The 22,384-nt window shown below is 29.1% G+C and overlaps 1 protein-coding gene and 1 long non-coding RNA gene across 3 annotated transcripts in view; both read right to left on the bottom strand.

The window, feature by feature from the left end:
* Positions 1 to 22,384, bottom strand: part of RhoGEF2 (Rho guanine nucleotide exchange factor 2) — a 96,143-nt gene that overhangs the window by 21,384 nt on the left and 52,375 nt on the right. For both annotated transcript variants that reach the window (XM_043049516.3, XM_043049517.3), the window contains exons 24-29: positions 14,610 to 14,668; positions 12,500 to 12,577; positions 9,063 to 9,310; positions 5,021 to 5,247; positions 2,805 to 2,930; positions 1,229 to 1,346 (exon numbers count right to left, since the gene is read on the bottom strand). In XM_043049516.3, the coding sequence (XP_042905450.1) occupies positions 1,229 to 1,346; positions 2,805 to 2,930; positions 5,021 to 5,247; positions 9,063 to 9,310; positions 12,500 to 12,577; positions 14,610 to 14,668 (856 nt within the window). The remainder of the gene's footprint in view (positions 1 to 1,228; positions 1,347 to 2,804; positions 2,931 to 5,020; positions 5,248 to 9,062; positions 9,311 to 12,499; positions 12,578 to 14,609; positions 14,669 to 22,384) is intronic.
* LOC147808263 (uncharacterized) lies at positions 18,259 to 21,910 on the bottom strand. Its single transcript, XR_015434812.1, has 2 exons — positions 21,792 to 21,910; positions 18,259 to 21,450 (listed from the first exon to the last, which is right to left on the bottom strand). It is a non-coding gene; the product is annotated as an uncharacterized LOC147808263 (long non-coding RNA).

Below are 22,384 nucleotides of genomic sequence, written 5' to 3'. Positions count from 1 at the left end.
ATTAATATCCCTCAACTAAATAAGATGTGGCAGTTAATTGATTGGGGTTAGGTTGCAAATCAGTGAGTTTGTGGAAGACCAAATGCTTGCCAATAATGGCCAGAAAGTCAATAGTTTTTTTTCGTTTTTTTAAGAAAAAGAATGTAGATAATTTTAAAATAAATTATTGATTAAAATAAACAGATGCGTTTCATTACATTGTTAATAAAAACTGTAGAGAGGAAAAATATAAAAAGAGACATAATTTTTTCTTTACAGTTAAGTACAGCTAAAAAACTTAATTTTACAAGCCATAGAATAGAAATTATGTCGAATTTAATTTGAAAATTCAAGTAGGAAAAAAGATTTTTAAAAAATAAAAAATAGGTAACCATAGATCAGAAGTTCTAATTTAACAAAGTTGAATGAAATAACATCACCCTTAAATGAGTATCAGTAACTGGATAGAAATATTACCAAAATTTGCAATGTTATCAGAAATTTAAAAAAAAAAAAAAAAAAAAAAAAAAATTAGAAACAAGTAAAAAAAAAAAGATGCAAGAGTAGAGTTTGAACTAATAAAAGAAAAAATTAATGTGAATTATATATTTTATTTAATTAGAGAAACATTTTTAGACAGATGATAAACACATTAAAAAAATTTTAATAGTTTGGCTGAAATACTAAATTTTTATAACCCCCTTTCTAAAACCATTTTACTACACTCAAAAGAGAAAATAGAAGATATCTTTAAAGTAAAGCAACTGTAAACAGAATAATAAGCACAGATACAGTTGTCTCAATACTATTCAGATGTTTAATAATTAATGTTAAAACACATGAATGCTTGTTTGATGAAACTGTTACAACTACAGATAAAACCTTTTTTAAAAAAACTGTTTCAAAGGAAAAGATAAACAGATATTGGGGAGATTTCTCTTAATTCTGTTATTTTACTACATATGTGCCTAAAAAACAAATAAAGCTCACCATATGAACAACAGAATTTCCTTTTTAAGAATAACATATCTTATATTCATGAATTTTCAAAAAATAAAATAGACAACAAAATTCTGCCTTTCATAGCAATAAATAAAGAATATTGATGCTCATGCTAACCATATTTACAAAATAGCTTTCAACAAATTATCTGCAATAATACTTTACAGAAACACATTTGTAAAAGCAATACAAAAAAAGAAATCAGATTTGTGCTTATAAATACTAGTGAAATGAATTCTGTACTTACGAGATGTATATTTGGCAATATTTTCTAAAAGGAGGGGATATTTAGTTAACCTCTGGAAGCCAGAAGCAATTATATCTTTAAGTTGAAGCCGCCGACACAAATTATTAGCTTCAGCATCCTAAATGATATATACAAAAAAATAAGTTAAAAATATAGAAAACATATAAAGATTATTTTAAAGAAGAAAAAAAATTATTAAATTTTTTTTAAAAATATAAATATATATATATACATACACACACTTACATATATTACATCAAAGCCGGAAAAAAAATAAGGAAAAGATATAATCTCGTAATAAACTCACATTATTATATCCGAAAAAAGGAATGTGCCTTCCAATATTGTATTAATCTAGCCAAAGCAAAATATATCAATACAAAGTGAGCATTATTATTTTTCTTAATTTTCTTCGTTATAATCTCTCTTTTCTTTTACTCTTTTTGCTTTTATTGTGTTATATTATAATGCATAAACTAATTAAAAATTAATATATTATAATTCATCTATAGAAGTGAAAACTATTAATCTACTTTTGTAAATAGAAAAATAATGATTAAAATGAAATTTTAATTTTGTAGCATTATAGGGTAGATTAAACAATGTCATACAAAACTTATAAACAAATCTAAGAATAAATTTGCTGCACTCCAACAGAAGTTTATATTCTTATATTTGTTTAATAGAATTCATGTTCTTAAGAATAGATTTTTATAGAATTTATGAATTATTCTTATATTTGCATAAAAAATTTTATAATAAAAAGGGAAATAGACTTATATATTTTACATAACAGAGTACTGATAGCCAAATTTGACTAAGTAGGAAATTTATTTGTGTATTAAAATATTAATAAATATTTCTTATTGGAGCAAATAAACGAAAAGAGGAACATAATAACACCTTCAAAACCTGTTCCTCCAAAGCAATTGGAAGAAAAAAAAAGGAAAATACATGTTAAATGAAGATTAAACACTAACTTACAATAAAAATTATCAGTTTTCAGAAAACTAAGAAATGAATATCTTTTATTTCTGGTATTCCTCAATTTGAACAGAAGTGTTAAAAGAATGGAGGAGTTTTAATTTTTCAGTCTAACTTAAAAATGTTAACCAACTCTAAAAAAAGGCCTTTACCCCACAATGTAAAACTAGCAGGAACTTTTATCAATTAAATGCACAATAAATACTTAAAAAACCAACTATGAAATCACTTATTCGTAACTAAGGGAAGATTAAGCCACTTTAAAGCTAAGTCAAATTAAAATATAATTAGTTCACAGCTTAATAGCATATTCTAAATTTTTTTTCTACTGTATGTTATTTATTCATAATTTCTATTTAATCTTGTTCATTGTCTTTATACACTAAGTTAAAGCATTCAAAGTCACCATGTAACAATACATAATATAAAAAATACCAGAAAGTTTGTAACCATCTTGAGTCTAGCTTGATGATAGTAATGTTTAAATCATTATTTCTACTTCGATAAAGTTATAAAATATTTTAAGATGGTTTTAGTAAATCATTTCAGATCACAAGTGACAAATGGAAAATGACTAAAAAAAATGACTTACAGCTAGACTTAAAGCCAACTTTGTATCTTTTTTCTGTCTTGACTTCAAGTTTTCAAGTGCAATTGATTGGTTCTGACAATAAGTAGCAGCAGCTTGTTTCAGATGATCCCCTGCAGCACCATCAAACTGGAAAACAATGAAATAAATTAAGAAAATTAAAATTAAATTTCATCAGTAATGCAAAAGCAAAATTTTAATTTCAAAAAATAATATTTAGCAAAAAGTAATAAGTTAGTTTCATAACTTTTTCACTTTATCTATACCAGGAGTGATTGTGAGCCTAACTCAAAAATCCTGAAAATTTCTTGAGTAAAATCATTAATGACGCATTTTTAAAAAAAAAATGTCTTTATAAATTTAAATCTTTCATATTTTCCAGTACAGTTTAAATGAATAATTATGTATAAGTTTACTTTTATCTCTAATCACATTTATTATTCTACCAGAAAAAATATTTACAAATGAAAGAGATGCCAAGCATAAATTCTAGTTCTAATATTTTTAAATAAAATATACAAGAATTTTTATACATAAATGTGATCAGTGATTTCTTAAAACATCTGGATTGTGGTTAGCAAAAAATCCGGAAATCTGTATTTTTTCAGGAGCACAATCATCTCTGCTATACATATAAATAAATGTCTGCCTGTACTTTATAGACATCTAAATCATCCGTTCGAAAACAATGATATTTGGCATACTGATAACTTGAAGCACGGGGAAGATCAGTACTAGGACGCTATTAGAACACACTACTAGGAACCAGTTGAGTGGGATGAGCAAAAAACTAATTTGAATTTTTTGATTGGTTAAGAGTTAGCCCTCTTTTTAAAATTAAACTATACACAATTCTATTTCTTAAATATTTTTACGATAACATCAGTGACCTTTGCCAGCTAATAGCTTTATTTGATCAAAAAATGTTAAAGCACATATATTAATATTTAATCATTCTTAATTCAATATGTTGGATAAATTCAGTGAACAATGCTCAAGTGGACATGCCATTTTCTCATTCGACTTTTGAAATTTCAATTGTAAACGAAATTTTTTGACGACCATAAAAATAAATTTTTAAGGTTAAGAGTAAAAAAAAATTTCACTCCATTGTTTTGTTTTTTAGAAAGTTGTGACTAATTATTATTTTTTGAATCTGAGAGCCTACGCCAATATCTTACGTAAAAGTTATTTTAATATCATGAGAATTAATTGAATAAGCTGTATTACTAAATGAATAAACTTATTGAACTGAAGCAAAAAAATAAAAACTTTATTGACTTCCAAAAATATGGAGAAGTTAATAAAAGTACACATGTAGTAGAAGTTTCCGCTTAGCAAGTCTTGAAAAACGTCTATTTTTAAAAATTCGAAACACATCAATTTTTATTTTCTTCTTAATATTTTTTTGAAGCCAATGAAGTTTTTATCATCAATTTTACTGAGATACATTTTGTATTGTGATAAATGCTCGTAGAAATAAACATATGCATTTTAATATTTTAGAGGATTTATGCGGTCCTTAAAAAAGTACTAGTGCTGCCACGATCTGAGTATCTGAAGGATCTTAGAAACTCAGTTTATAATGAGAAAATTGTTTTAGATATTTTCAGTGATGGTGAGAATTGTTAAACAAATTTGTAAATTAAGGGGAAAATACATTGCTAGCTACTTTTATTACATTTCTGATTTTAAAAAAAAGTAAATTTCGAATTAGCCTCTTTGATCCCTGAAAAAAATATAGGGAAGCATTTAAATTTAACTAACTACTAGAGTTAACGTAAAAAAATGTTTCAATAATGAATCATAGAGGTGTAGTGGCTCAGGGGATAGTGCGTTCCTCTCCCAACGAGGTGAATTGGGTTTAAATCCCAGCGATGGCTGGTCGATACGAATTCCGCAAATGGCTCGAGCCGAAAGCAGTGCAAATGTAAATTATTCTCAGTGGTAGTCGGATCACGGGTTAGAGTCTCCTTGTAAATAAGGCTAACCGAGGAGGTTTTCGTGTTTTTCCTATACATGTAATGCAAATATGGTTAAGTTCCAGCAAAAAGTTCGCCAAGGAGGCAAATTTCTCCCAATACTTGATCCAGGAGTTCCCTTGTCTTTTGGATTAGGCTCCAAAATTACAAGGTTACGAAGTTGAACATTGGGAGTCGTGAACTCGAAATTGGGTCGGCTAATCAACGACAGCTTTGAGAAGTAATCTACAAAATTACCCTTTCAAGCATTAGTTGTCCTATGTCTCCAATAACTGGTTCTTCTTTTCTTCGAGCTTTCATTTTGTTGTTAAATGTTGTGTGGATTTCCAACATTTCTTCTAAGTTTGGAAAGAGTAAATTGAGAAAATCTGATGGCAGAAGCTGTTCTTGAAGCATTGGTTTATAAAATAACCGGTCAAGCACTTTCAAATTTCTCACATGAGTTCTCTCAGTATGGAAAAGTTCTGAAAGAAAGAAAATTAAACTAATACAGGGTGTGTAGCCAAATTTTTCAACAAAAAATTAGCACTTTATTTCAAGCTATTGATTCAAGTTCTTCATATATATATATTAACAAAATGCAAAATAATTTTCAAAGACTTCACATGATCATGATAAAATAACTAGTTTCTGACAAAGAACTCTTTTCTTGATTATATTAGCCAACATAAAAACAATTTATGCAAAATTTTTAAATATATTCAATATTGAGTGGTTCATTCTATTTTTTTAATTAATAATTAATTTATTTAATTATGTAAAAAATATAATTCAAAATTATAATTAATTTAACTATTACTTAAAAAAGATTATCAAGTGTGTTTATTAGATTTCAATAAAAGTTATTTATAAAACCATATTCAAGAAAACATTACTATGGCTAATATTATTGATCATGCAGAATTTATAGAGATAGGTAAAGAATTAAGTAAACTAAAAAAAAACTAATAAATTCATATCACCAAGGTAAGTTAATGAATGGTTCCTAATAGATTTTTATTAAAATTTATTACTTAGTACAGTATTTCTTTAGTAAAATGATTTAAAAAAATTCAATAATTTCGAAATGTTTTTACGAGTATTGAAGCTACACATTTTTGTCAGAAGTAAATTTTAAAACAGTCATTACAATTATTATATTTAACAAAACTGAGATAATTGAAATTTTTATTTAAATTGTTTTTAAATCAGATCATTAAGAAATGAATTAAAGTTTTGGGGAATGATAAATAAAAATAGTATAAGTTTTTTTTTCTGCATTTAAAATAGTGAAAGCTCCTCACTTTATACTTTCTTAAACTCTTGCTTCAAAATAATACTGAGATTTTTCATAAAACAACTTAAAGAGTACTGAAAATTTTAAAAATAATAATACAATAATAAAAAGTAATAAGTAAAATAAAAGAAATATAGTATAATAAAAGTTTAAAAAATTTCATGAATTTAGTGGGTCAATGAAAATATTAAGATTAAAAATCTCAATTGATTCCTATCTTTATTAAAATAAATAAATGAAAGGGAGATGGAAATTTTGAGATGAAACTATGTGATTCTTTACTGTTTTGTAGATCCACGTGAAAATAAGTAATAAGTGAATGATCCCCAAGTCAAGCTTGAGGATTATGGTACTGATCTTTAAAAAGAGGAGAACAAAAAGGTCATCAGCTTGCCAGCGACAAAGACGATGGTGCCACCAATGAAATTAACAAGAGAAATAAAATGTTCTGTTGTTATTAATTGAAAAAATTTGGCAATGTTTAGTTGATCCCCATAATAAGCTGAAACTTGAGAGAATCTTTGGTTCGATTTCAGAGGGCAGAAAATGAAGCCTGTAGTTGAGAAACTTTTGCAAAATGCAGCGGTGAAGTAGGAATTCTTCCTACCGAATCCAGCTCAGTATATGCACATGCGGACCCACAAGTATTTCATCAAACATGTAAAATTATTGGAGCTTTCATACATAGATTATTATTTCATTATCATTATTATCATTTCATGCATAAAATTATTGGAGCTTTCATAGAACAATGTGAAAACCACACTTTTTACATAATTCGTGGCAAAAATCGACATGGTAAAGAAAAATACAGTAGGGAACCAATTATCCGGAACGATCGCTATTCCGGATAACTTATTTTTCCGGTTTTCTGAATCGCTACAAAAAGCCGTTTTTTCTTATTGTTAAAAGCAACTAAAAAAAAAAAAGTATTTGGAAATAATCTTAGAAAGAAGAAAAAAAGATGAAGTAATACACTAATCATTATTTCTAAAATGATGGTAAGGTAAACATCTTTCAAAAAAGAAAAATCTTAAAATTTTTCGAGGAAAAAAAAAAATTTTTTTTAAATGGTGATACAATTTACCGAATTTCGTTCCGGTTTTTTGGTTTTCTGATTTCCGGATAACGGGTTCTGTACTGTATTTCATTTTGGAAAAGGGAAAATTAAGCACTTTCTAAAAACACCCAATGAAAAAAGCACCTTTAAGGTCTTTTTAAAAAAAGAAAATAAACATTAAACACTTTTTAAAAACGCTACACACCTCATAATATCAATTAGCATTGAAATGAGAAAATTTTGTGTTTATAACACTAGAATCTACATTTTATTTTAAAAAAATTTATAAATCAAAAGTATTTAAATATAATAAATATTTACATAAAATTTAGATTTTTTTCTTTCTAATGAATTGATTAGATTAACTTTACAAGAGACTAATTAGTTAAAACTTATGACAACAAATTTTATTTTATATGGATCTATTATCTTGTCTAATAATCCTGCAGATAGAAAGAATCAAAGAAAACTCTTAATGATTCAACAATAACTCATGAAATAGTCACAGGGAAGAAAAATAATTTGTTTTCTTTATAAATCAGCTAATAAATTAACTGGTTAAATTTTATTAGCATCAACTTTAACCTCTTCAGACATTTATTTTAGAAAAAAAGAGAGCATATCAGTAAAAATAATAGAATATTATAAAAGTAACTAAGAAAATTATCTTCATACAGGTAGAGTCAGAAGAAAAAAAAGGTCATATGCACCTACATGTTCAAGATACTTGGAGTACTTAGTGTAAATAAGTCATAAATCAGATTATACCTATTATATTCACAACATAATTATTATCTATAAACATGATTTGTTTTTATAAATATAAAATCTAGAATGAGAGTAAGTGGCGTAATTAAATCTGTTTAATAGTTGGGCAAAATCTTTAAAAAAAAATTTAAGAACATAGTAGTTTTAGCCTTATTTTAATGGATATCAGTCACATTAAGCTTTTGAATTAAAGCAAGCAATTTTTTTTTTTTTTTTTTAGTGCAGTCAAACAGTCTTAACTACAAAAGCATAATGAATTTAATTAGGCGCCATCCACAAATTATGTCTCACTTGGAGGGGAGTGAGGGGTTTGCAAAATTTTTAAAATTTGGCACAAGTTATAACAGGAGGTAACAATAAGTGTCACATCACACATTTTGGTTGAAATAAAAACATTTAAAAACAACAAATTAAATATATTGTTTAAATTGTTTTTTACATTATTTTAAAATATTTTTTCCTAATGATATTATTTTGAATAAAAAAATGTGTTCGTTACATTTTTTGTCTTCTCATGATTAAAGTTTAAATTAGTCTAAGGTAAAAGTTAAAAAATAAAATGGAAATCTACTCGGTCCATTTAGAAAGAAAAAAAAGATTTGGGTCATTACCACAAAGTTCTAACAATTTTAGAAAAAAAAAATAATAATAAATAATGCATATTCCACTTAAAGGTCCTAAACACTGTTTGCAATTGCACATATATATTAATATTTTACTACTAATGATTATTAATTATGTTTTTTGTGGTAAATCTTCATTTTTTCTTACAAAATAAGTACACAGATAATCATTATTATGCGTGCAAATATCATTAAAACACACCAATGAATGTTTTTAAAAAATCTTAAATATGTTCTATAACACAGCGTTTCTGCTTCTAAACTGTGAGAGTTATATGTTTATGTAATATAGCATGACATGTGACAAAGAGGGTAGGGGTAGAGTGAAGTGTGACAAAAAGATGGAGGAGGTTAAAAAAATTTTAAAAACGTAAAATATCATTTATGAATCATTTATTAAAATATCATATATTTTCCATCTCATTAGAGCACAGATAAAAATTAACATCATTAAAAAAAAAAATAATAATATTATTTGGTTTTCGGTTTTCATTTTATTTCTAAATACATATTTTAATTCGAAATTATTTAATCAACTGTATATAAACTTACCATTTATAACATCCTGCCTTTTCTTTTCTTTTGGTTTCATCACCTTCAATTCATCCCAATTAACATTTTCTTGCCAATTTGGTGGGTCTGCATCAGCTTCTAAATCAGAGTCATCCATAGAAGATAAACCATGACTTCCAGACAACATGCCACTTACAGAAGTAACATTAGGAGGAGCAGAATCTACAGAAACAGAAGTCGGCGTCCTGTGCACCATTTCAGATGAGTTACTAGGACTGTCCAGACTTCTAAAAAAAATTATTCATATTTTAAAACTAATAAATTAAAGATATTGAATTGACTTTTTTTTCAGTATGTGATTATTAATTTCAGGCAATAAAAAATGCAAAAGTAGGCAGGCAAAAAGGCATTTAAAAAGCTTGAAATAGGCACTTAAAAAAAGGCACTTAAAATTGGAGCAAAATGGTAGTTGGTAATGCCTAAAAGCCCATATAGGTATCCAAGGTATAAAAAAAGTTGCTAGAAGTATCCGGTATACCTACATATTCATTTTACTCGACTGTTGTAGCAATAGTACAAAAGAAGTGGACATAATTGCACAAAAAAAAACCTCAACTGCGTAAGTGTGAAATAAAAATTGAAAACTCATACTTACAATAATATTGTATGCAAATTTATTCTGACGATTGGTTGTTGTTGCACATCACAACTAGATGCTTTTTCAAATTTTCAAAAGAGAAATTTTGTCTCCTGTCAGTCAATATAGTTTTAAACAAAGAGAAGGATCTTTCTAATTCAACAGAGGTTATGGGTGTGTACCCAAAACAACTTGCCATGGTAGGAGATATGGTAAGTGCAACTGTAGTATCACCAGAAAGTACTTTTGCAATGTCCTTGATGCATTCAAAGTCTGTATTTGCAGAGATGACGTTTTCACATTTCTTCCTTATTCTGTCACCAGCTGGTCCAGGCACAGACATTAGTTCTTCAATAGTATTGTCAAAAACCTTTAGTGACTCGGACTAAGACATATCTCTTTTTTTCCATGTGTTCAATAGTTCCAGGGAGCTTCCCAAAATAAGTTGAAATAAAAGTCAGTTCATTTTTTATTTTAGAACTGCTAAGCAGACTTTTACTTTTTCTTATGGATATTGCCTCTTCATCCGAAAAGCTGGTAAGGACCCGAGTAACTTCCTCAAAATTTGTGCAGTAGTATGAGAATGCTGAAATCCATGTTCCCCATCTAGTAAGGATCGGTTTAGGAGGTAATTGAATGTATGGTGCAATTTCTTTGAACACTTGAAGGGGCTTTCACAAATACTTTTTTCACACTAGAAACAAGCGAGTCTACCTCAGGATAGAGACCTCTTACTTCCTCTGCTATCCTGCGCAATGCATGAGCAAGGCATGTTAGATGGATCATATTAGGAAAGAAAACTTTTAAGGCATTTCCAGCTTTAAGTGTATTCTGTATTCTATTCAAACAACACTGTCAATCTCATGGACAGAAAAATGTCTTTCACCTGCCTTGCTCACTCAAGCACGAGTACCCTATCCGCTCAGATGAATAGCCATTGTACAGTGTGAGGGGTGACCACTGCCTCAGAGGGAGGGAGTTGTCCCAAAAGGAATAAAGTCCTAATCTCTATAAATGCATTACAATACGTCGGATGACAGTCAACCATTTCAGTACTTCTTCATTTTGTGTTTATGCTCGGTCAAAAGTACAAAAAGCTTTGCAGAAAAATTTTAAATTAGACAGAAATAGGCATTTATGAACAAAAGGAAAGAAAAAGGCATTTTCAGAAGAAAACGTTTAAAAAAGGCAGAGAAGGGCATCCAACTTCCGGGCTCTAGTGATTATCAAATCACGCTGCTAAAAATAACCCAAATCACTGTTGTAACCTCTAAATTCTATGTCTTTGTGCTTGCTCTAGTTGATCTTACCTTTGCTCATACTAAGCTTTTATCTTATTTTATAACCGTCATTGAACAGCAGACCCAATTTTTTGGGTTTATGACTATTAATGTCCAATTCCCTACCCTGGTATTTTTGAACCAAACACAGAAGACAAGGGAGCTCCTGGATTGAGTATTGTGAGGAATTTGTCTTCGTGGAGGACTTTTTGATGGAACAAACCCGCATTTCTCTTACATGGGGAAGAAAACCATGAAAACCTCCCACGGCTATCTTGACAGCAGGGGGATTCTAACCCATTATCTGTCTACCACTGAGGACATTTTAAGTTAGCAGTGTTGATGGTGCAAGCCGGATGTGGAATTCGTACCAACCAGACATCGTTGGAACTTCATTGCAAGGCAAACGCTCTATTCCCAGAGCCATCATGGCTCAAGATTTGACATATGCAGATGATACGCATGTCATCATATCAATTCTTTCGCACCTACTATCTACCATTTTAAGCAAATAGTTTGCTAAGGATTTGACTGACAAAATTAATCATCCAATTAGATTTGCTTCACATTAACTCCATTATGAGCATAAATGTTTTAATTGCCTTTGTAACTAGTCTTACTTTCTTAATACTCATTGCAGCATTACAAATATGACTTTTCATATCTTTAACCCCTTCCTTCTCACTCCCGTGAAATTTCCAGGCCGGAGTGTTCAGTAGTAACGAGCAAATAAGAATAAAACTAATTCATTTCTCTTGCACGGAAAACATTTTATTTCTCCTTTTACACACTAGATGGCAGTACCAGGATATTTTTAAGGTAATTGTAGATAGTTAGTTTATTTTAAACTGGATGACAACACTAATCAAATACGTGTATTTGGCAAAATAAGCCCTTTTATGACCATCTTCTTGAAAATCAACCGATCGTTAAGGGGTTAATAAATCACACAATAGAGTCACCCTCGCAGTGCAAAGGATAAAATATAGTGAATAACAGTTTCTAGTTAAAAAAAAAGAAAACAAATGCAAGAGAGGGATATTCAAAGACATAAAAAAATGTCGTATGAAATTGAGATATTAATACAGAACTTATGAAAAAAATATATACTAACTTAAGAATAAGGACTGCAAATGGAATTTTTTAGTGCAGTGCATAATGGCAATTAATAAAAGTACACAGCAGTTTCTGAATTAAATAAAAGAGCAAGAAGTAACACAAAGATTGAAAAGTCCAAAATGCCTAAATTATGCAATAAAATAAATGAAAGGCAAAATATTTATGAAAATCAAACAGATTAACTATTATATTACAACATTTTATTTTGATATCTTACATAACAAGTAATTTACTGGTGGTAAAAACAGTTTCTGATAAATAAAAAAAGAAGATAAGGAAATAAAGGAGAGAAAATATAATTTGCTTAAGCTATTAGCGTAGTAGGTAAATAATTAGGTGATTATAATAACTGAGAGAAAAGTTGGATAATTTAATGGAGTAGTTTTAAAAGATTAGTTTTTTATGCATGTTCAAGAATTCAAGAAATTTTTTTTACAAACCTGTTTGACAAACTTGAATTGGAAGAACTTTTGGATTCATTTAGACCAAGATTATTTTTATCATCAACATCCACATCACTGAAACATTAATTTTTCTATTAATAACAACAATGATGAGATTTTAACACATTTTAGGCCAAGGAACAAAACATTATAAAATATGGTATTATTTTCATTGAAATATGTTTAAATTACATTCATTATGACAAAAAATAAGTTTCGTGCATGAAAGATAATATTTTATTCAAGAAATAAAATGGTATGCATACGCACCATTGGCCAGATCAATGAACAATACCTTTAGTTCAACAGTTATACTTTTAATGGAAACATTAAAAAAATTCTGAAAGCAAATGGACTTCACATTTTATGCATAAATAAATTGAGTGGTTTTTGCACACTTTACATCGTCTGCGAGTTTTTTAGTCATGCTCACTTATTGTATGTCCGATTTTATCAGTCCCTACTTCTTTCGGTAGAGATGCTGATGATGGGCAACTTGTAATGTACTTTCACCAGATGGATTGTTCTTTGATTCTGATTTATTAGGGCAATAGCTATTAAGTCTATAAGGGATATTTTTGAGCTAGTTGAAATTCCAGTTAGCTTCCATTAATTTACTATAACGCTATCAATGATGTTTGTAAATAATGGACACCACTAATTCTTACCTTGAATCTGATTCGTTATTTAGCTACGGCATAGTTCTACACCTCCCACATGCTTATTGTCATCCGAAATAACGTTGAGTTGTAAAATTACAACTTTTCTTTCTTTGTGGTTGTATTGTTTGGCATTTACAAGGGGAAAAATGGTACCGTTGTTAGTAACAATTGTTACCACATTGTTGTTCCAATTCATTGCACATGTTTCGGTATCCTTGCTGAATGCAAAATCGTAGGAACCACGATGGAATTTATTTATACAAGTTCATATTTATATTTTTATACAAGTTCATACTCATATTTTTGGAGTCATCCAATATACAACCAGCTATGCGTTTTTCATGAGCTGGGCCAGATGCAAAGAAACCCTTTTCTTTCAAAATTTCAAATAAACTATAGGAAGAGAAAAAATTATCAAAATAAATTTTGTACATCTGAGGTTTTGAAACAACTCTATGTAACTTCAGAACAACGCTTGTTCCTAATGGCATCTTTTGTTGATCACTGTTAGCCTCAGCACAATAAAACTCTGATAACACTAAAACTTCACAATAAAACTAATAAAACTATGAAACCTTGCATCAGGGTGCGTAGCCAAATCTCTCAACAAAAAATAAGCACCTTTTAAGTACTTTTTAAACACTCAAAAAATATTTTTAAGCACTATATACATTAAGAAAATGCAAAATAATTTTCAAAGATTTTTTATGATCATGATAAAATAACTAGTTTCTGACAAAGAACTCTCTTCTTGATTATATTGGCCATTATAAAATGATCAAGAGATTTTTCATTTCAATATTGAAAAATGAAGCCTGAAATTGAGAATATCTTGCAAAATGCAACATAGTTGCACATGAGAGTGCAAGAATCTCACCGAACCCAGCTCATATAATGTGGCGAAAATCGACAACGTAAAGAGAAAAAAAATCTCATTTCCGAAAATTAAAAATTAAGCATTTTTTAAAAATACCTAATGAAAAAAGCACATTTAAGGGCTTTTAAAAAATGCAAACCGAAAATAAGCTTTAAGAACTTTTTAAAAACGCTACGCACCGTGTTGCATAAAGAGTAGGTGTTCAGATTTTGCCTATTTCGCATGCATTCGGCCAATGGTGCGTTAATGCACCATAAAATTTTAATTAAAAAAAAATTTAATTTTCAATAACCGTTTGAATTTTAAAAACTAGCGTGTTTTGAAAATTTCTCCACAGAATATTTACTCCAATTGAATAACTAATATTTTATAGACGTCTTCAGAATCCTTAAAAACAGCAGAAAAATAAAATTATTAAAAAATATTCGCCACAGTGTTAATGAAAAAATTATTTCTTAAAATGGTGCATTTACGCACCTTTGGCCGAAAATGGGTTAATAAATGGTGAATCTATTTTTAAACATGTTGAATCTGCTCTTAAACATATAGAATCTAATTTTAAACTGACCTTTTAGATCGTGGAATGTTTGGGTCACTTCTTTTCCTGAAGGATGGTTTGCTTTCCCTCTAAAATAAAAGAGAGAGAAATTACAACTTTCGTAAAAATCAAAATCCTCCAATATAACATAAATCTGATCAAAAGCCAACATATTGACGCAGTCTAGAAAAATTGCTTTAAAACAGTGGTTGGAAGTAGCGTGCTACATGTTGTGAAACTACTGTAATTGCTACTTTTTTTTTAAAAGGCAGGCACTAAACTTTCGTTCTTCACCTCGGAAGATGCCAGAAGTGTTGCTCATTTAACGTTACTCAGTGGGCACCTGCAAACCTAAGTCATGGGGGCGAGCAACATTACCCACGCTACACTGCCACAGTTACCTGTTTATAGGGTGGGCTACATTCACTTCACACAATAGCGAAAAACACAGAGAGAGAGACAGAAAAATCTATGCCCTGACTGGGATTTGAACCCTTAACCAATGGCTTCAGAGACAGGCACGCCGACTGCTCGACCACCGTAGTTTGTAGTGTAGTGCACTACTTCTTAAAAGAAGTGTAGCAAGTAGAGCGATACAAAGAAACGACAGTTTTTTGCAGTGATTCTTGGCAATTACTTTTAATATGACTGGGATTCGAACCCTTAACCAATGGCTTCAGAGACAGGCACGCTGACTGCTCGACCACCGTAGTTTGTAGTGTAGTGCACTACTTCTTAAAAGAAGTGTAGCAAGTAGAGCAATACAAAGAAACGACAGTTTTTTGCAGTGATTCTTGGCAATTACTTTTAATATTAATTCAGTAAAGAATTGAGGTTCAAACGCAACTAATTTTTCATATCAGATTGGCACAAATCTTTTCAGGTCTGTCAATTAGATTTACCCTGCGAACGAGCATTAATAAAAACAATTTTGATGTCTAGAGCAGCAAGTTTTTTTCTTTAATCTAGTCAAGCCCATTATATATAACAGGGGTGATTGTGAGCCCAAGTCAGAATTCGGGAAATCTTCTTGAGTTTAAAAAAAAAAAGAAGAAAAAAAAAAAGTTTAAATTGAAAAATTAGAAAAAAAATTTAAACAAGGTTTTTTCCTTTTTCTCAATATTTCTTAGTTTACTTAAAATATATTTAAATTTTCACACAAACCTGTACCATTTACACATACCTATGATGATCTGGAGAAGTAATTAAAATTTACAAATATGTCTTTCTTTCTTGAGTTTATGATTATAACAACTATTTACTGATAAAAAATGAATATTAATCATGAATATAAGCTAATAAAGTATCTTTCAGGCTCTCCCTTACAAACAAATAAAATAAACTGTGTTTTTAAGTTCCACCTTTGAAAATTCGATTTCCGGAAACTTCTGTGATCAATGATTTTTTTAAACATCTGGACCTTCGATCTCCGGAAACATCCGAATCACTGTTAGCGAAAAATCCAGAAATCCGGATTTTTTCCGGAGCACAATCAGCCCTGATATAATTACTAATATTTAGTCATTACAAATAATAATCATAATTTGTCACTTTGGCCATACTTCCAAATGCGAATGTACACTCGTGGAACACTAAAAAAATACTTGATGCTATTTTAATGAAAGGGAACATATTTTCTCTGTACTTCATTTCTTATAAAGAATTCAAAAAAAGAGCATTAAACGCTTAATAAAATTGCAAATATTTGATAGATTCCTAGCATTTCTTAAGAAAATATTTACCGTCAAGAAGGGTCTAAAAATTTGGATGTTAAAAAAAAACACATTTGTAAAAAATGATTTAGAATAACTGGCTCATGTAAACATAAATAAATATTTTTAGTACTTCCTACTAATAATTATAATTTCCTAATTAAATAAATATTTCACGTTTAAATAAGCGTCTTATAATTAAACTAATAAATAACTTCATAAATAACTAAATTATAGAAAAGTGCTAGTTATTGCTTAGGTCCTTACCGAAATTGCACAACCAGATTTACAACCAAAAGATTGCAGAAATTATCAAAGTGAGATTAATAGTGTGATTAATTATCAAAGAAAATTTGGGTCGAAAAAAACTCTAAAATATTCTCTAATTAGTTATTGATTTATAAAGAAATATTAAATTAATTAAACTTCCATAACTGGACCACCCTTTCTTATTTATAATTAATCATTAATATGACTTTAAAATTGAAGACAAATGAGTTAATCAACCTTTCCATTGATTAAAAGACAAAAAGTTAATTAACTCATGAGACATGGTCAGGGACTAAACAAAAAATGTTAATGAGTGTCTCAGTCTTAATGAACCTGTCCTTACCATGAAATTGTAACCAACAATCTTACAATGAAACTTGCCCACTTGGTTTGATTTAAAAAATTAATAAAAATTATATCTAACTAAATCAAAATATTAAAAAAAAAATAGTGCTAAAATATATATATTTAAAAAAAAAACTGTAAAGCTATAAAAATGACCCCCAAAAAAATATTTTTTTTTTCACAATGAATCTACATTTTCTTTTTCTGGAATCAATTCATCAAACCCTTCAAGCATTACCAATAATCTTTTTTTGTTCCACATGCAAATCAATTTATATTTCATTTATACGGAAATAAATGTCCCTGTCACCTTAATAATATATTTAATTAATTAAATAAAATATGTGAAAAAAATAAATAACAAAATTATAATCCTAAGACCAGATCCTAGTGCTAATGAGACCAAATATCACTGGAATATATACATATATTCTATCTAACGTTGGACTAAATCAGAATAAATTTAAAAAAACAGCGTCCAAAAATATCGATATTTCACGATATTTTTCGAATTTAACTAAGTTAAAATAAATTTTACATAGGTTAATATATTCGATACCAAAATGAAATTTATAATTATGTATTCAATGATTATCAAAATCTACAACATCGCGATAATACCGTATTCGATAACTATCGTTTCAGATTGTACACGCGATATTATGAGATTCAATATTTTTAGTATTACATGGTAATCATGATATACCAGGGAGCTTTTAAAAATATCGTATACGCGATGTTTAAAAAAATAACGATATTTCACGAAGCATCGATTCGTTCTAAAATTCAGTCAAAAAAGAAAATGACAAAGGTCCCCGGTCTTAATGAAATTATAATTTAAGTATTCGCGATTGGGTTTTTAATCGGCCTAAAATGTTCAGCAAAGAAGGGCGGCATCATTTATGGGCATCTGGAGATGGAAGAATCCATTTGTACTCGTAGAGGGGGGAAGTCAAAGATCGATAAGAGGAGGAGCTCGGATCTCGTTATGTTCGAAAATAGGATCGAAAAGAAAGAAAAGATATTTTACTTTGGAGAGCGGTATTTCGCAAGCACATGCGATCATGAAAGAGGTAATTTCAGGTATAATAAAAAGGTGATATCCCAATTTATTTCGGACGACATGCATAGATTATTTTATCCTATTATATAAAACGAAATCACTCTTATATGTTTTACATCTTCTTAAGATATTAAGTTATTTTACAGATCGAATTGCGATTGTAATGTTATAAAAATTTAATAAATGTTTATTAATCTCGGATTCTACAAATTTCATAAACGACATTTTATTTAAAGAAAATATTTTTACATTGGCAAAACAAACAAAAAAATATAATTGAACGTTTACGTTTTTTTTTTTTTTTTTTTTTTAATTGACGAAAATTTTTCAGAAATTCGAATGGAGCTGTTAAAATTTTGAAGAAAATTATTAAATAGTTTTAATGAGTTTCGGAAGTTTAATGAGATGCGTTTTGCTAAGGCTTTATCAAAGGAATTCATACTTATTCGAAATATATTCCTAATTTTTTTGAGTGTCTAATACAACCAATTGATGAATGTTAAAATTAATGCAAGTAATTAAAATTTTTGAGTTCATAGGTAAAACACAAACCATGGACTAATTTTTTTAAATTCAAAATTTAATAATTTTATTCTAATATTATTGGTGACATTTTCGCATTTTAATCCGGTAAAAAATAAATACGATTTTTTCAATAATAAAATAGATAAAAAAAAAAATAGTAAAAAATTTCGACGAAATCGGTCACCTAATTTTGAATTCGAATTTCAAAAAAGTTGCACATTATAAATTTTATTTCTTTAGAACTATTAAAGGCTTTTCGCACAAAATTTGTATTTTGCCATTTAGAATTAGATTTAAATAGATGTAAAAAATTGTAAAAATTTACAACTCGAAATATTTTCCACAATTTAATAAAATTTTTGTCTCCTTAAGACATTCTCGAGATTTAGCAAAATGCGCAAAACTATCATTAAAGAGTCCAAACTTTCGACTACTCTACTAACCGAATTATTGAGACCATAATTTTAAATTATGGAGGGAAAAAAATATACGTTTATTTAGAGAAAAAGTGTTTTTGTTGGATTTCAAACACCAAAAAATATTTTTAATTTCATAAAAAATAACTTATGATAGTTTATTAATAATTTAACGAAATAATTCTTTCACTTTTCGGCGTAAGTGATATATTTAAAACCATTTAATGAATTTTTTTAAATAATTTCGATCATTACCTAACGATTTTTATGTTGTGAAATGAATAAGTATTAATTTAGTTTATAATTGTGGTCATTAGTTATTTAGTTTAATTTATACACTATATAATTTTGAAAGTCCCTGTTCAAAACATTTTAGTATCTTTTAAAGTTATTTTTGTTTTATATATATATTTTGCTTTATATTTTTGCATTTTTCAGCATGTTTGGACCTTTGAATTTTTATTCGGATTTGTTTTAAGCAGAAATTTTTAAGTAAAATGTGATAAAATATTTGTTTATTATTATTATAACTTTTGACCAAGTTCCATTTCATACAAAATATTTTTACAGTTAAATATAACGTGTGCCAATTTTCGACCTATTTCAATTTATTTATTTGATTATCACATAACCTACCACCGGACTTAAAATACCGCACTAAATGCAGAAAAATATTAAAAAGTGTCGCATAGTAAAAATTTTATTCTTTTCAATTTCACATCAAGGAATTACACAATTAAATAAAGTATATTGTGATGAATCTGGTTCGTATTCATCGGAGTAATAGTTAAAAACGAATTAAATCTGTAAAAACTTGTTCGCGTTGGGTAAAACGATAATATCACTAATTACATGCCTAGATTAATTTTATTCACGCTGATCTTTTATTAAAAATATATATTGTGACAGTTAGAATTGCAATAGATTTTGTATTATTTTTCGATCATAGCTTTATGCTTGATAATAATAAAAATGAACCATAATTCTTATAAAAACAATTTTCTAACATTTACTTAAAGAAGTAAATACTGATATATATTAGAAAAATAAAGGAATGAAAAATAGGAATGAATCCATACAATAATTTTTTTTTAAAGTAATTGTTTAAATATACGCTTAAAAACTTTGAGGGGTGACCACAAATATGCTAATTAATTAGTGTAGACGACAATTTAAGTTACGAAATCAGACACAAAAACGTACTTTGTCTGAATGAACGTATCATTTATTCGAGGTTCGAATTTCTGGTACCCAAAATATAGGGGGAATCTGGGAAATATGGCTGCAAAAGTTTGATCAAACAGCTATTCAGTTTGGACCCTTTAATATTAATTTTACTTTTTACGTATTTCTCCATATCTCACGAACTGTTTGAGGGAATTAAAAAAATTTATGCACAGAATAATTGTGTAATGAATTTTATAATTATAAAATGTTTTTATCCAAAGATAATTCGACGCAAAATATATCTTAAAAAATTTTTAAATTGTACGATATAATTTAATTGTAAGATATAATTCTCCACACTATTTTAAAGTATGCAATTTTATAAGGGAAAATACAAATCTTACTATGTAAAATCTTTCATTCGAATCTTCAAAGTTTTATCTTACTATGTAAAATTACATTCTTTAAAATGATGGGGGGGGGGGGATTTTATACCTTCCAGTTCAAAAATTTTCAGACTGTTACTAAATGAAGTAATAAAAAATATTTAATAAAAGTAGTTTTTTGTGTGGAACAATCTTTGCATAAATGAATTTTGTAATTGTGTGCAAAACATTTTCAGTTCGTTTTAAAAGTTCTTGAGATAGGGCTTCAAGGATTAATAGAGGAGACTGCCTTTATATCTATGTAGGGCGTAATACGCAAACAATATAATTAATATTGTCTTGACTAAACTATTGGGTCCATATTTTAAGCGGTTAGAAATTCGAATTAGCCGGAAAAAAAGGGGCGTTTATTCTGAGAAGGTACGTTTTTGATTTCGTAACTTACAAAATCTTTTGCGCTAATTATTTAGCACATTTGAGATTTGAGGTGACCCCCTAGAACCATTGAGTCCTAATATGTGTAGATCGGATCATTAAAATTAAAGTCATTCAAAATGATTTCCCTTTTATTTCTTTTTCGCGCGCAATAAATCATTCTTAACCTTTTACAGTAAATGGTTATAAATGAGAGGTTTTGCCATTATTTCAATTTTAAGAAAATAAAAAAACACAATTTAGACTTGCCATAATTTCCCGAATGCCCAAGAATACATTACAAAATCCATCACCTTCGCTTAATAGCCAATTTATTACTTATTAACTCCTCTGTTAAATACACAAATTACTTTTAAAGACATTGATAAAATTTTCGACATGGAGGGCTGGAGAGTAATAAATGTCGTTAACAAGGGAATCAGCATTCATATAAATAAAACAAGATTCCAGGGCATCAAGATGAGCTGATGTCACTGGGGTGAAAATAGTTTTGGCATTGCTGAAATTGAATTTATGCCCAAGATTCCAACAATGTGTAGCAATTGATGATTTCTCGTATTATTGTTGTTGTTAATTTACGTCGCACTAGAGCTGCACAATGGGCTATTGGCGACGGTCTGGGAAACATCCCGGAGGATGATCCGAAGACATGCCATCACAATTTTGATCCTCTGCTGAGGGGATGGCACCCCCGCTTCGGTGACCCGACGACCTGCGCGCGAAGTCGAGCACTTTACGGTAGCACAGTTTAACGAGGACCAATACCGCACACCCCCGGTCCCTAAGCAGACTGATCCAAGTGGTCACCCACCCGCACACTGACCGTAGCCAGTGATGCTTGACTTCGGTGATCTGTTGGGAACCGTGTCTTAACGATCAGTCCACTGCGGGACTCTCGTATTATTGATAGCAGACATCGTGTTCCTTAAGTCTAAATTTTAAAGAGCGTCTAGTTCGTCCGATGTCACCAAAGTCACACTGACAAGGAATGTAGTGAATGAACCAGCGATTATCAAAGCTAAAAAGATCCTTAAGAGACTCAAATTTGATTTTGTTAGCAAAATGCTAACAAAAAGCTGAATAGAAGGGTTAAATACACGGTTAGCAGCAAGTTAAGTTCGAGGTTTAAAGAAAAAGTTAGTGCAAACGTTAAGTGTGCGGAAAACAAAAGTATAAAACAAAAACATTTACTGACAATAGGGGTGATTGAGATTTATATAAGAGTGCAAAGAGAAGAGAAGTGATTACGATACACAGAAGAGGAAAGATTATCAGGGCATTTAGTGACAAGAATATCTAAAAAAAAGGTAGATTGAATATTGAAGTCAAACCGGGTTGACAACAGGATGTCACTATTGAAAATCTGTATCACTCACTGTCTACTAAGTCAACTCATCTTTTCCACCATGAGAATTGGAACAATTAAAAAAAAAATCTTCGAAATAATGCATGAATGTGTCACAAAAAATGGGAGAGAGAGGGAGTG

This window comes from Parasteatoda tepidariorum, chromosome 6 (assembly GCF_982258835.1).
Source record: "Parasteatoda tepidariorum strain Cologne lab strain chromosome 6, Ptep-v5.0, whole genome shotgun sequence".
Lineage (NCBI taxonomy): Eukaryota > Metazoa > Arthropoda > Arachnida > Araneae > Theridiidae > Parasteatoda > Parasteatoda tepidariorum.
The sequence above is the reverse complement of the archived record's forward strand: the minus strand, read 5'-3'. Positions and strand labels throughout refer to the sequence as shown.